General features: G+C 41.3%; 2 protein-coding genes and 1 pseudogene across 2 annotated transcripts in view; 2 read left to right on the top strand and 1 right to left on the bottom strand.

The window, feature by feature from the left end:
• LOC139444351 (large ribosomal subunit protein mL49-like) overlaps positions 1-4,277 on the bottom strand; it is a 43,606-nt gene extending 39,329 nt beyond the window's left edge. Inside the window, exon 1 of the mRNA XM_071225285.1 lies at positions 4,154-4,277. Coding sequence (XP_071081386.1) covers positions 4,154-4,264 — 111 coding nt within the window. The 5' untranslated portion in view covers positions 4,265-4,277. The remainder of the gene's footprint in view (positions 1-4,153) is intronic.
• The window catches only part of LOC139444350 (uncharacterized), a 254,046-nt pseudogene that overhangs the window by 12,172 nt on the left and 225,385 nt on the right, over positions 1-16,489 (top strand).
• LOC139441974 (abscission/NoCut checkpoint regulator-like) overlaps positions 6,045-16,489 on the top strand; it is a 77,640-nt gene continuing 67,195 nt past the window's right edge. The window contains exons 1-3 of the mRNA XM_071222718.1: positions 6,045-6,209; positions 8,155-8,276; positions 14,144-14,209. Coding sequence (XP_071078819.1) covers positions 6,153-6,209; positions 8,155-8,276; positions 14,144-14,209 — 245 coding nt within the window. The 5' untranslated portion in view covers positions 6,045-6,152. The remainder of the gene's footprint in view (positions 6,210-8,154; positions 8,277-14,143; positions 14,210-16,489) is intronic.

Genomic DNA, 16,489 nt, shown 5'->3' on the forward strand with positions numbered 1-16,489 from the left:
GCCTCCGCTTGTTGATATGTTTCTGTACAGGCAGATCGTCAAATGATTAAATGTATCGTATTATTCAGCAGTGGCAGGGTTTAGAATGAAGTTTGCCGGTCACTTTCACTGAGCGTCAGTGACGATATTAATATTTGATACACAGAACATAATGTATATAGAGGCGAAGGAGGCCCAAGACATTTTCCCATATTATTATTTTATGGATACCAAGGGTAATTACCAAGGGCAAGCAGTAGATATGTTTGACCAGAATTCAGTCTGGCGGCGTTTTGTGGCCGTCATATTATGTTCGGGTTTCGATCGTAAACGTGTAGGTCTGTAAATAGGCCTAACTTATGCATCGCCTACTGACCGCTGACAGTTATCGCCATTTCTTCCGTGTTATTTCGGAAATCATTACTTTTCAAAGTTTACTTGTACTAATCCCTCGGACTTTGATTTTTGTGAAACAATGTGGCTCATTCAGGACATGGGAAAGGTTTAGTAGATTTCTCTTATACAGCGAAGAGAGGGAATCAAAACAATGGAAGTATTTTCAGATCGACTCTCTGTAGGCTACTAGTTATAGCCTTAGTCTTAATGCGCTCAATGATGTTATGAAAAGTTGTATTTTCGGGAAGAGATAGAAACATACTTGTTGTTTCCGAAAAGGCCTAATTAGCACAGACTGAAGTAGCCTAAATGTGGACCATCAGGTTGTTGGTGCTGACTATACATTTTATTTTAGCAAGGCTCTTATCATGGTGTAATTTTATTATTTGCAAAAAAAGAATCAATTCATCATTTTCCGATAACTAGATATATGTCCGACTCCCTTCTAATGAAAACGAGCAATAGTAAAACGAGTCTCTCGTCGCGCGCTGTAACGGGGTGTTTGCGGTATTGTCATATTGGTGATGATAAGCTAGTCGATAGTTAAAAGTTAAATATCACCATATATTGTCAGTGAGTTGGTCATCGTTTGTTGATTATTAAGGTGAGATAGGTGTAGCCAATGTGCACCAATGAAAAATACAATGGAATTGATAGCAACCCTATTCGTTCGGTTTTCGATCTCCATATGTTGCCACGTATAGGCTACCATACTAGGTCTACAGAATTATATATAACGATATTAAACTGTATTATGTTAATAGACGTAGTAACAAATAAATTTAAATAAATAAGCTGTTTCAACTTCGTCTGGTATTGTATAAGCTATTGCATTTTGTTAATTTTCCCATGTTTTCTAGATCTATCTTTGTAAATATTACAACATAGATTCTATATAATTATCCTGGCATATTAATATGGAAAATATTAAGGTTAGTATTGAAAAAAATAATCACAATTTTAATTAGGATAAATACCCCAAAGTGTTAACACTTCTATTCATAATTCATATTCAACATTCATGCTTCAAATATGGGAACTATTTATTTTATTTGGCAATATATATTTTTCATTTATGTATATATTTTTCAAATAAGGTTTTAGAAACTTGGCAAACATATTCACTTGAATCACTAGTTTGTGATGTACAGCAGAGAGGTAAAGTTACTGCGTTGGAATAACTACAGTTGATCTGTTGACTGATAAAACTATTTGCCAATACTACCACTAGTTACATCATACTCTAAGTAAATGTGATTTATCTATACAGTACTGGTTTATTTAAAAATGTGATACTTTGTGGTTTCTTTTTTTCTTTTAGGTGGAGAAAACAGTATTGTGGGAGCATATTTGTTTAAAGTACATCACTGACAGAAAGGTATGTATGATGCAATAATATATACAAACATCTTCAAGAATTAAAATTTAGATGATTCTTATTTAATTATACCAAAAGTCTAAAGGGCGGGGGTATAAAGTTACACCAATGATTCAGTGCTAAAAGCTTTTCTGCTTATGTATGATCCAAGAGTATCACGGCATTACTGTCAGCGCCTTCGCACTTTCAGCAGTTTTTAACTGTTTAAAGACTGACATCAGACATCAAAATATTATTTGGGGAATGCAACCATTATTTTGTTATGTCAGAAATATGTCCCTTGCCTTGCCATTTTATAACATTTGTGTCATTTTTTATTCAGTTACCAAGGCTTAAGGAGAGACTATGGATACAGTTGAAGATCATCCCTGTGACTTCATTTGAGGACTGAAAAGGCTCCTCAGCCACTCATCCCAAGTTCTGACTTGTCATTTAATAAATAAATAAAGGTCACCTCAACCAGAATTCTATTGTCATTTCGTTGCTGGGAAATGGATCTTAGGACATCAGATGCATAGAGTATTCTGTTTGTCACAGTGTTGCTCTAAATGCTGAATGTATGGGGTAAGGCCAAGAAAATTTAAATGTTTCAATTTGTGCAGGGCTTATTGTTTGATGGTTTTTTAATTTGCAAATTCGTGGGGAAATCAAATATCTTTTAATTGTGTTGAAACATTTGTGAACAATTTGCACATAGCCTTGAAAACTGTTTGGGAAAATCATGTAATTTAAAACATTTAGATTTTTATCTTGGCCGTATTTCAAACTTTGCCAAAAGAGAGTGCATTTCATTGACTTGCTGTTTCACGGATATGGTTAAAGTGAATTCAGTTTGCAGAATGTATTGCTTGGTACCTGATGTCTTAACTAGATTGGTACAAACATTTCAGGCTGCCTGGGAGGTATTGAGGAATAAGACACGGACATTGCAACAACGTGCTGCAAAGTCTGTAGTGTCGCCATATGTATGCGATACCTACGTTGTCGCGACGTTTGGGATGAACGTTGTAGCAACGTAAAAAATGGATGTTGTGACAACGTCTTGATTTGGTTGTATTTTGGTATACGCACAACGTTGTAGCAACCATTCTGGGAGTCTACAGATTGACGTTGTGACGTTACATCACAACGTTGTAGCAACGTAAAAAATGGATGTTGTGACAACGTCTTGATTTGGTTGTATTTTGGTATACGCACAACGTTGTAGCAACCATTCTGGGAGTCTACAGATTGACGTTGTGACAACGTTACATCACAACGTTGTAGCAACGAAAAGTCAACGTTGTCACAACGTAGAATTGTTTGCTGGGTATATATTACCGTCAATTTGTAAAATGTGATTCTCTCAGGCAATTTATAAAATGTGTAAATATTTCAGTCATTTCGACTAAAAAATCTGTCCAGATTGATTAAGACGATCAAAAAGGCCTACAAACATCACAACAGATTATTATATAGGATTAGAAGCTTTTCAACGTAACATTGGTGATGACATTAAACATCAAAATGTTTGGAATTTGTTATCATAATAATACAGATGGAAATGTTTTTCAGTCACTTTGTAAAATAACTGAATATTTAGATGTTTAATAAATGTGTTACACATTTGACAGTAAAAAAATATACACACTATAAAAAAAGCAATGCTCAGGTAAAATATTTACTTTGTGTTGCAAGTCAAAATAGTGTAAACGAAAATCGCAAAATTATCAAGCAAGTGACTTTCGTCACCATTACCGATGCTATTTCATTTTGTTGATCAACTTGACCATACGCCCTTATTACTAACAATAAAAGTGACTAATGCGCTTACAAATGGCGCAGCAGAGGTCGCGAACTAGTCTAGATTTCTGCTATACATCCGGGTACTCACTGGGGAAAAACAATAACAAAGGCAACAACCAGTCCCGGGGAATTGCGTTAGATCAGTGCCCCTTTAATGTGGGAGGAAAGCCCGAAGTGATGCAGGTATCAGACGTTTACCACTTCGGTGAAACCCACGAGCACGGGAATGGTGCTGACAAACCTAGAAACATAATCGGGGCGAACCGGGATTCGAACCCACAATCATAGGTTTCTCGCGTGCCCAAGGAACGCAACTCAGCGCAGCGAATCGCGGCGCCTTAGACGACTGGGACACCCGTGCCCCCACTTAACATTTGAAACCGCCGGATTACTTTGTTGGTTCCAAATGTAATTTACGGGATGAAATACATCATAACCACATACATATGAAAATACATAATGTTCATCTTCAAAATTATCCTGATAAAATTTATAAAAATGCATAAATATTACATATCTCATCATCACACGTGCGTTGTGAACGAAAACAGGACAACACGTTTCTTAAATGAATATGAAGAAACTGCTTAAGATTATTCAACAGTTAAATTTTACCTGGATACCCGAAGTACTGAAATATCGACTACTCCTATTCAGTGCAATACTCTTCAATCTACCCATAAGCATTTGAAATTGGCTCCAAGTGGGCACAGCACCCATGGCCATATCTGCCCCGGAAGCGGCTACCTGTGTAAAAGTATAACTTAGACGCGGAAAAGCACATTTCGAGGACACACACAAATACGCAAACGGCATACCATAAATAGACTTAGATCAACTTTATAAAAATGCATAAATATAATAAATTTATCGGTTTTCATGCCGACTTTTCTCATTTGGTAAAGTTATAAAATGGAAAGGGATAATTATTTATCAATTACGAACGTGACTACAAATAGCAGCCGTTTTCGCCAAATGAGGTGCCGTTTTCGCCCATGAATTCGGTGACGTTTTGCCGAGGTGCCCTTTTAGCCTGCACCCTCTCAAGGTGCCATATAGATTTCGTTGAAATTAATTGGACGTAACAGCCGTAACTCTGGTCATTATTCCGACACATGCACTTATTTGCACGAGTGACATGTATGACATATGTATGTGCATGACAGATTTCATCTCGCATTTATATAACAAACAAAATGTCAACATACTTCTTAGCGTCATCGCAAATATGCCACATGTCAACCATCTTCGACTGTCCAGTGTATAAAGCCCAATTTTCTAATATAATAAAGTAGAAAGGTGACGCACTGCATAATTGCGCATGTTTGATTTTTCAGAGACCATATATGGGCTCTGTTATTGTTCAACTGTTGTAACTGGCTGTAATACTCACTTCGCAGACATGAGTTCTTCAGTCGTGCCAGGATCCCTTGATCTGGTGTGTTCTCACCCAAATGCATGGAAAAGTTTTCTTCAAATCATCAATGCAACTTGTCAATATTCCATAAACGTATTTAAAAGTCCCCAGTTTTATTGAATAATTCAAATAAGAAAGACATTATGGACATTAGCTCCGAAAGTGGAAATAAATAAGAATACGCTTATTTCAGAGACCAAATATTATTATATGGCCTCTGACTTATTTCTATAAGTTGTTTTGCCATGCACACCTACATGATAAGAAAGCATATATTTATAGTTACATGTGTATCCCGCAGGGGATTTCGGGGAGAATAATCTATACAACTCCAAATGCTTGTCGTTTGAGTCGAGTAAAGGGGATTGGGTGGCCTGTTAGTTTGTTGATGGTTGGTTATATCACTGTGTTGTCTGGTCCTGACTCGATTACTTACAGCAGCTGGAATATTGAAAATTTGTTCATCCGTCGTGCATGATCACCATTCGATGCTTTTCGATGTGAAGCAGCAACTTTCTAGGAACACGGGATAGAAAAGAATTTTGGAAATTTTTATTATATTAGATACTTTAATACCGTATTTAGTACACCATTCCAAACTCTATCAGATTCCCTTGTTTTGCGATGTTGTTCAACATTAGAACAAATGACATCGGGCATTATCAAGGAATTAATTTTTAAGGAAAGTCGATCGAATACGAACTCAAATATTTTTGGTGTGACAATTATTATGTTTCTGTACGTTTTAATATACGTATCTGGGCAATTTTCCAAATGAAACAGTGTCACAGTCCAATGGAAACAATTATTTATATTTCTTCTCAATATGTGTTCCATGTTTTGTAGAAACCTCATAATTTACCATAGGAAAAGCGTCTGCTAGGGTTAACGCATCTTTACCGTCCCTACATTTTATGTTATGTGCATGCTGTGGTCCAGACGGACAAGGATAATTGTTGTCTTGTTATTTGTTTCTTATCTATCACATAATATCTTGCAAAATCAGGATACCAATCAATCAAATTATGAAATATTAAATATGTGACAGATTTCAAGGTCAAGGCCATATTTCCCGGAAGTGCATGTGCTCCTACCAAAACAAGACCGCAACAGAAACTAGGTACCATTTGTCACTGCCACGAGCTACAGTGATGATCTAAGCGTCTAAGTTATAATGTTTTTGAAAGATTAGAAGCAATGGCGTCTGGACAATGCTATGGGTGTGGCACAACCTTTGGAATTTTCAGAAAAGAGGTTAGTTTTTAGAATCTGACAGCTGTCTGGAATCTTCCATTCCATTGGCTATTTGGTTTGCTTCTGTGTTAGTGCATGGTGTAGTGGGCTTTTCTGGAATGATAGTTTGAAGTCAGTTCGCAACTGTGACCGTTTAAAAGTATCACATTTTAAGGATAACAATCTAAGTTTATCTACATGTGTGACTTTACATATAATATTATATCTTTAATCGGGAGAAATATTTTGGATATGAGCGACCAGGGCACATTGGGACAAAAAATGGATTTTCTTTCATATCTTCTGTTACATTCGGTATGAAGTCAAGACAACATTCTATATTATTAAAGCCTTTAATGAGAGACATTTTGTCAAGAGAACTGTGTAAGAAAACACACTATCCTGAGAAATAATCAATTGAAAAAATCTAGTTGATCAATGAAAGCATTAGCTTAGATGTTTGAATCTGGGACGAGTCCACATTTACTACCCGGGTACCCAACCCCATACAGTATTACCCAACCCTACCCCAGTACCCGCTGAGGGTCTCAAGAGCTGGGTGCAAAGTTTCAGAGTGGGCAACAACTATTTAGATACACATATAAAGAATAAGAATCTGATCATGCATGTACACTGAAGTTGAATGAAGCTTCATCTTTACTCAATGTTTTGAAACATATAACACTCAGAAGGAATAAGTGCATAGTCATAAGGAAATGCAAACATTTGCAACATGTAGTGTAACCATGGAGTGTTATTATTATTGTCATTAAACATATGTATTTCACATGACTAACCACGGGTCTGGGTAGTCATGTGGGTACTCAGGACCCACTCTCTCAAGCTACCCATCCAAACCCGAGATGCCCTTTATCGATTTCATATTCCCTCATATCCCTTTAATTAATACTATTTGTATCTACCTTTTCTTGTCACCCCAATATGGGAGTAATCAGCTGATCCGTATTATCCCTCTTGCACAATATCGCACATCTTCTTTCCGTTACGTAGAAATAATAGCTCATCTGATGTCACTATCCATCCATCAGTCCATCCATTTGGTTGTCCATACTGATCGTTTACATTTTCTCTGAAACTTCCCATCTATTTTACCTTTAGAATTTGCTTCAGAATTCTGATGTGATATTAAATATGGCTGCCATTAATTCTTATATATTTTCAGGTGAGCTTCAAAGCCAAGTCTCTATTTTTAATGAGATGTATACAGAATATGCCATCATGTCTATACAGCTCTTTCATTGTTTGAGAGCGCAGTTGTTTATAAACGGTTGTTTATGATCATGTAAACACTTTAATCTTGAACTCAGGGTGTTAATGGCTCAGTCGTCTAAGGCATCACATTCACTGTGCAGAGTTGCATCCCTTGGGCATACCAGAAACCTGTGTTTGTGGGTTCGAATCCTGGTTTGCCCCAATTATGTTTCTAGGTTTGTCAGCACCATACCCATGCTCATAGGTTTCATCAAAGTAGTAAAAGTCTAAAACCTACATTAATTCAGGCTTTCCCCCCACATTAGGCCTCCAAGCTTAATGTGGCCTTCCAGCTAAATGTTGGAGGAAAGTCTGAAGTGATGTTTTGATGTGCTGACAAACCTAAAAACATTATAGGGGCAAACCAGTATTGGAACCCACAATCATAAGTTTCTGGTGTGCCCAAGGGATGCAAACCTCTGCACAGCGAGTTGCTGCTCCTGAGCTCCGAGCCATCTATTCCCCCATCAACCTGTGAAGTTACTTCAGCATCTATCTTGCCTATTCGTCACATTGTTATGACTTTCGGTATTGTTCAGGATGAAGTTTATGTATCAAATAACTATTTCATGTCACATTTTGATGTAGATAATATCTGCAGCAGTTTTGTTGTTATTGATTGGACATACCAGTAAGTCACATTTATGTTCATTATGTTATCAACATCATCTTAATCTTCATGTTTTTATTGCAGCATGGCTGTAAAAACTGTGGATTTGCCTTCTGTAGCAGATGTTTACCGAAATCGATCGAGGTACCGAAGCTGAACAATGTCAAGCATCATGTGTGTAACAGATGTCATGAAATTCTCACAGGGTAAGCAAAACAATTCTTTTAAAAAAATATGAAAACTAGGCTGGATTTCCATAGCTCAATCGTAGGCCACCAGGGGCAATTATGAGTTATATCCTTTCTTTGTCCCTCTTATTGACCAGTCAGATTCCACTTATCATATAATTTATGTTTTAGTCTGTTTTCAGTCGTACAAATGGGTATCTCTCATACCCTCACGTCAAGTCGAACGTTTAAAAGGAAGCCAGAAGCTGGAATGTAAACATTAAACTTGTTTCCGTCAGGTTGCGCACGCACCTCCCTATGACATGTCACAAATCTCTCAGCGCGCCTCTGAGCTGGTCGCTCGAGAAAGTCTTTTGTGGTAGACTGCTAGTTTGTATTCTACTAGTACTTATCGCTTGTCTACAGTTGTTGTTATAATAAAGTAATAATAATAATAAATATTTCTTCCCTGTAGACTCCTGGAATGTAATCCTTGGTAATCCATTGTTTGTGCTCAACACGTGTTTCACTGTTTGACTTGATTATACATGTGGCAACATGTCGGGCATTGGTGCCTCATGTCAAAGAAAATTGTCTAAAGAAGACCCTCACAAGTATTGTCCTTCCTGCATCATTAAGGACAGGTTTTCAACGTGTTCGTGGGATAAACGTTGTAAAGAATGTGAGCACTTGTCCTCTATAAACTTTAACTTTCTATCTTCGTGCGTTAGCGAAGCGGACTGCTGACCATCGCTACAAGCAGAAAAGGTCATCGGGTGGATCCTTGGACTCTGCACCCTCCACATCAGGCCCTGGGGGTGGCGAGAAATCAGTTGATAAAGACCTGCCTCAGTCAACTTCTGTTTTTTGACAAGACACGTGAACGTTCGCCTGCTGATGATACTATCAGCACGTTGATCGAGAGCGTCACTCAGCCTCCCCAGTTACAACGGGACCGGGTGGTTACGAGGAGCATGAGGGGACTACGGTCCCCTGTCGATCCGTATCTCGTTCTACCAACGACGATAGGGACGTCGTGCAGGACGACAGTGGACACAGAAGTCGTTTCCGTTCAAGTTGGGACGACAGGTCGAGTGCCTCGTCGAGAGACAGTACACAACACGAGGGCATTCATCGCCTTCGTGGTCGTCGGGAGTACGATTCGGACGATAACTATGATGGGGATCGTAGTACTTCTACAGTTAGAGATCGTAGCCCTCGTCCCCACTGGGACGTGCGATGTTCTCGCAGGGAGTTTCTGGGAGTTCATCGTCGTAGTAAAGATAATGACAGAACGACGCCCTCGTCTCCCTTTCATATCGACGTCCATCTTTGTCTCAGATGGGATTTTTTAGAAAAAAATCAACTTCCTGGCCAAGATTCGAGAATGTGCAACGGGCCTTTTGTAGGGACATGCCTCGACAGCCGTCCCGCAAGAGAGATTTGGACAGGAAAGGTCGCCAGGTCTCCTTTGCCAAGTATCCCAAAGGGGGAAAGAGCCATCGTTGCAGTCTCCCCCGGTGACATTACCTTTAGACGTGCTACCGGTAAGGGGGAGACTTCATCACTATGCCCACAGGTGGGCTTTCCTCAACGACCCTTACGTTCAGAACATTTTGACAACAGGCTACGCCCCACGCCTGAGATTGACGCCACCACTGACGTCATCCCCGACATTCCACACTCCACCAACGGATCGGCTGACGGAGGCCATCGATTCATTGGTGGAAAAGGCAGCAGTACTTTGCCTAGGGACATCGGCACCATCGCCGGGGTACTACTTGCCCATTTTCTAGTACACAAGAAAAACTCCACAAAGATGTGGCTTATTTTCAATCTCAAAAAGTTCAACGAAACATACCTCCAACAACCCGACACATTCACCATGATATCCCTCAGCTCTCCGCGTCGGATGATATTACCAAACGACTTCCTTGTCTCGATCTCCATGATCTCGTATCTCCATCATAGTACTTCCAGAAGTACCTCCGATTCGTATACCAAGGTATTCATTACCAGTGGGTGGCCCTCCCGTTTGGACGGTCGTAGAATGTCTCCATTGGCAGGCGATCAGGGTTGCCTTCTACCGAGACGACGAGCTCCAAGCTCACCAGTTCACAGAAGCCCTTCAAGGAGAGTTAGCGACCACCCTGAGTCTACTACGGTACCTCGGGTGGATCGTCAACCTACAACAGTCGGACTTGGTACCAACTCGGGATCTACAGTACATCAGGATACGCTTCGAGATGGGGGTCAATCTGGTCAAGGTACCTCAAGACCGTTGGGACAAACTTGTCAGGAGCGTTCCGAGGCTTCTACATGCCCCAGCGTCGGTGCACACTTGGCAGGAAGTCCTCGGTCTGTTGACATCGGCCCAAGACCTGACTCGCCGAGGTCATCTTCAACTTCATCCGCTGCAGAGATGGCTGTACCCCCACCTGGAGTTTCCCAATCTCCTGGTTCCACTTCCGGCGCAGCTACGTTGTCATCTGGAGTGGTGGCTCCAGCCGTCAAACGTTTGTAAAGGCGTCTTTATGAGCGAGCCTCCGTTCATACTACACCCATTCGTAGACGCAACATTGGAAGGCGCACTTCGGGGACGACCACGACCAGAAGAAAAGGGTCCTCCACATCAACTGCCTCGAGATGGAGGCAGTGATTCAGGCGGTCGAGTTCTGGACACCTCGACTCCATCGGAAACGGCTGATGATACAGTCGGACAACTCCACAGTCGTCCACTGCATCAATGACTCGGTCGGCGGCCGTTCTGGACCAGAAATTCAGGTTCTTAGTCCTCGTTGACGACTTGGACATGGGCGTACGCGCCCGTCACATCCCAGGAGCCAAGAATGTGATAGCCGACGCCCTGTCGAGACCATCGAGGCCGTCTCCCACAGAGTGGATGATCCATCCGACAGTCTTCCATCTGCTGACAGATCAACTCTAGTTGCCCCAAGTAGATCTCTTCGCAACCCGGTAAAACAACCGCCTCCCTCGATTCATGTCGCCAGTTCCAGACCTACGGGCATGGGACCACGACACTCTAGCGATATCATGGGAGGGTCTAGACGCTTACGCGTTTCCGCCAACGTTGCTGTTACCATACTGATGAAAGATTGTCAAACGGCCAACCTACGTCTGCTTTTGGTCGCGCCTTCTTGGCCGGCCAGAACGTGGTTCCCGGAACTTCTTCAGATCATCGATCACTCACCGTTCCCGTTGCCAGATCGAGACGACCTCCTTCTTCATACTCACACCGACGACTTGCATCCGGGGAAAAAGAACTTCCAGCTTCATGCCTGGGTTTGCTTAAGACCTAGTTAATGAAGAAAGGATATTCAGCTAACGCGGCAGCGCTTGTCTCGTCGGCACATCGAGTTACGACTCGTAAGCTGTACGATGACAAGTGGACCACTTTCTCCATTTTCGCCAGGTCTCATGGCTTCAACCCGGCTGTAGCAACCCCACCACAGGTGGCGGAGTTCCTAGTCTATCTCTGGTCATCTCACGCCGAAGACCCAGGTTCGATTCCTGACATGGGTACAATGTGTGAAGCCCATTTCTGGTGTCCCCCGCCGTGATATTGCTGAAATAATGCTAAAAACGGCATAAAACCATACTCACTCACTCCAGTCATCTCGGCGTCTGAAAGGGTCGACGATCTCAACTTATCTGGCAGCTTTGGCTTCAGTGGTGCCGTCTCCTACGGGTGACAAGCTCACTAAAGTACCGGAGTTGCACAAGATTCTACGTACCTTCATGGTTGAAGATCAGTCACGTAAATTCTGACCTCCGGCCTGGGACCTCGATGTCGTTCTGCGCAACCTGTCTAGTCAGACTTACGAGCCTCTAGATGAGGTCGCGTTCGACTTATGGTCTCAGAAAACGGCTTTCCTTCTCTGGAAGTGTATCGGAAATACATGCCATTGACGTCGGTCGGTTATGTTCGATCAGCTTAGACATGGCAACGTCCATCTTGGTCAACATTTTCGACGGCTGTTCATACCGCTCTCAACCAATGCAAAGAAACATATAACACGTAATACTCTCTCCTTTTGGTTGAGAGCGGTCATTCTCAGAGCTTACGAGGCACAAGGACTCGCACCTCCCACCTCTTCTCATCCGCATGAAGTTCGAGCCATAGCTTCAACATAAGCACTCCACAGTAATTGTTCACTGCAAGCTATTATGGAGGGCTGCTTTTGGAGATCTACTTCAGTGTTTGCTTCGCATTATCTCAGAGATATCTCAACAGAAGATGTTGAAGGACTCAAACAGTTTCGTCTACTCGTGGTGGCACAACAGATCTCCCAGAAAAGACAGTGAATTTGTGCTTTATTCACTTTGGACTTTTTGCTCGACACTTCGTGCCAGATAACAGGTTACAATAAAAACTGTTGGTAAATGGATGGATTCTTATGGATTTTTGTTGTGTGCAGTACTTTGGCTTTTTTATTATGGTTATTCAGTGTATGCATCGTCTTCCCATACTTTATAGTACTGCTCGTATTTTTTAGTTACCTTGTATACTGCGAGTTGCTCTGTGACTAAATTATGCGCCGACCACACTTCGATCGCAGTTCAACTGACGTGTGCAGTTGTCCTGTCGCATCGATAATTAGTTGTGTGTTGAAGAGCATTAACCATGCTATTTTTAGTTACCTTGTCTACGGCGAGTTGTTCTGTAACTAAATTATACGACGACCACACTTCAATCGCAATTAAACTGACGTGTGCAATTGTCCTGTCGCATCGATAATTAGTTGTGTGTCGAAGAGCATTAACCATGCTATTTTTAGTTACCTTGTCTACGGCGAGTTGTTCTGTAACTAAATTATACGCCGACCACACTTCGATCGCAATTCAACTGACGTGTGCAGTTGTCCTGTCGCATCGATAGTTACTTGTGGGTCGAAGTGCATTAACCATGCTGTTTTAGTTACCTTGTATACTGCGAGTTGCTCTGTAACTAAACTATACGTCGACCACACTTCGATTGCAGTTCAACTGACGCGTGGCAGTTGTCCTGTCGCATCGATAATAAGTTGTGTGTCGAAGAGCATTAACCATGCTGTGCATTCGTGATAAACAACTTGTCTCGTCCGTGCATCTGGTCGAATGTTCTATTGTCACTACAGGGGTGAGGAACTTGGTACATTCGATGTGAAAGAGGTCACTTTCTGATTACTTTCCCGACCCTCCTTCCAGTGTTCTGTCGAATTCTACCCGTCTTACCTCGGAAAATGCATCAAATTACTTGAGCACCATGACTTAAAACATGAAAAGATTTAGAAATATCGGTAGACGCCTTGTTGACAGTACAAATGCTTTGCAAATCCTGCTATCAACTGAAATCTGCCGGTTTCCGATTTCGTCACATGATTTTGATTAGACTATGTATAGACTCGTTAGTCCAGATGGTAATATGATAGAATCTGATGTACTATAACTTCTTTTAAGTAGTATATATTGATAGTGACACTAAACAAGTTTTCTTTTACATTTTACTTATTTCTGGTTGGCAGAATTAAGAACCTAATGCTTTTCATTTTTTTAAATTTGTTTTCACACATCAATTTTTCAGAGTCATCAGATTTGTAAACCAATTTTTGAAATAAGCTTTGGTTTCGGTAATTGTGTTTTATGGTACCCTGACACTGTGGAACTTTGATGATGCTATCATACAATGGTTTGTTTGATAAACACTCCTTGATATACCCAATAGCATATTGCTGACTGTGGCATAAACAAAAAAGATAATATGACTTTTAGATGTGACTTGACCTTGCAGTTATTTTATTAGTTATGTTCAACATGTTTTCCAGTGGTTGCTTGTGGAATAGTAAAGATTTAGATCTACATTCTACATGATGACTCTAAAACAACTTTTTTGTGATGTTCTGTAGGAAAGCTGACCGTGAAAAGGAGAAAGAAAGAGAAAAACAGCTGGCTGCTCCAGATGCTTATTACAAGTTAGTAAATCACAATTTTATCAACAATTTCATACTATGTGCCATTAGCAGGCAAATTTTGAAAAATTGTAACCTCGTTCTAAATTTGGATATTTTTTCTCTTATTTTCTTATTCTAACATTGTATTTGAACATTATATTTTATGTAACAATTTTTAATTACATGTTAACATGTGTTAAAGCCTCTTCGTCAGTATTGATCCTGTAATCTGTGAAATACAAGTCACCTCAACCAAAATGTTTGAATTTTTTAACTTATCCTGCATAACTCCTTTATGCAATTTCATGCTGTTTTTTGACAGAATGACAATCTGTGAGAGGTCCAGCTGCTGAAGAAGTTGCTCCAACCAGTTGTCTGGCAGTACCTTAACACAGTCGGCACATGATCCGGAAGCGTCACATAGTACAGCTTTGTCAGCCTACAGCCTTTGTCCGCCTACAGGAACAGATGTGTATTCTGTGGATTAAAGCTCTACTGATTTCCAGCATCCTTTGCTTATTTATTTCAACATAGTTTGCACTTGTATTGTGTTGTATTTATGGTTTGTGACTTTTTATGTGATTATAACGTTATTCCGCTTGTTTGTGGCTGTAGTCACGGTAATATTACGGGCGTATTCTTACTCCATCCAAAATTTTGAATCCTCCACCTGGCCACGATTTTGTGTCTTGCGTTCTGGATTCTTTTACTTGGCATGGGTAAGACATTATTCTGTTTTACGTAATGTTTTGTGTGTGTTTTAAGCGTTGCTTTACACCACTTTTGCATAATTTTTAGCTCTTATAAACTCTTGAGTCCTGCTTCACCAGTGCCTTTGAATGCGATGGACTTTCATCCGGCCATCTTATCTCATGCTTCGCCCTCTGTTACTACAATTCGACGCAGCTCCAAGTCTGCTAGGTCTCGTCACCGGTCTCTTAGCCGCTCACCCATGTGTCACAGAGATCATGATTATCGTTCTGACTCCTTGTAGGGATCCTTTCTACCCAACTACGACCCTCCTTCTCCAGAGTTCGTCACTCATCTCAGACTGAAGCAGGTTGCTGACTGGTTGACAGACCACCGTCTCTGGCCCCAATGTAGAGAAGAAAGTCACAATCTGGTCCAACCTTATGTCTCTGCCTCCTGACCCCATGCTGACTGTTCTCACCTTGGTGCTGGACAAGGTTGAGGTCTTCCGGTGCCACCATCAATCGCATGCCAGATACTGGTTTGTTGATCTCCGAGATCTCGCCAGAGACAACCCCCCCTAGAACTTCCGGTTTGGCCAAACCTCTTGTTACACCCACACAGCAGGTAACCACATCCGAATCAGGTTTCATCTGCCTGCCTGGCACATCTGCAGAGATCCTTATTGACCAAGGGCTTCTTATCTACGACGGCCAAGACCATTGCTTTGGCCAATCGTCCATCTACATGAGGACTGTATGATGACAAGTGGTGCTCCTCCCAGTCCTTTTGCTCAAACAAGAACCAGGATCCTATGTCGGCGTCACCCCAGTTCTTGGCTAAGTTTCTACTTTTTCTGTGCAGCAAACATCGTTTGAAGGCTTTAACCATCTACACGTACCTGGTCGCCATCAACTCAATTCTCGCCTTCCTGGATGATCACAGAATGACGAAAATCCCAGAACTACAGGCCTTGCTGCACTCGTTTCGTCTTGATGACCAGAAAGCCAAGTGCAGACAGTGAAGCAGAGCTCTTGTTATGCCAGGTGCAGTCTTCCTTGACGACATTGATTCTTCGAGACGCCGAGCAAGCCCGTCTAACTCTCCGGTGTTTATCACCCCTGATTAGAGGGCTCTACTGTGTTTTGCATTCACTTGTTTCGGTCAGTTCTAGTTTGGGGCAAACTGTCTCATTCTATTTCTGTCACCTTTCTGGGTCTTCCTGTATTCTTCACACTCTCATTTCCATCTGACAGAACTGGTCATGGATTTTCCGGTCATCACTCTGGATGCGGTGCTGGTTCATCAGACCTTTATGAGGGTTTACGATGGATCACATCTCAAGGCATCCCCACCTGCCGTTCTGTCTGATAGAGATGCATTAAGGAGTAATGCAGGATAAGTTAAAATTTTATCTAAATCTAAATCTTTTTTACATTTGTATACTTATCCTGCATTACTTTGTCTAAAGTACCCTCTCCCTTCACTTTGCTAGCTCCCCACAAAGTTTCAGATGTTATGTTTGAAATTGTAATGTGCTCTTATGTGACATCATCGCTTCCGGGTCACGTGCCAACTGTGTGAGGGTACTGCCAGACAACTGGTTGGAGC

Source organism: Haliotis cracherodii, unplaced genomic scaffold, assembly GCF_022045235.1.
Source record: "Haliotis cracherodii isolate W230 unplaced genomic scaffold, xgHalCrac1.p SCAF_5, whole genome shotgun sequence".
Lineage (NCBI taxonomy): Eukaryota > Metazoa > Mollusca > Gastropoda > Lepetellida > Haliotidae > Haliotis > Haliotis cracherodii.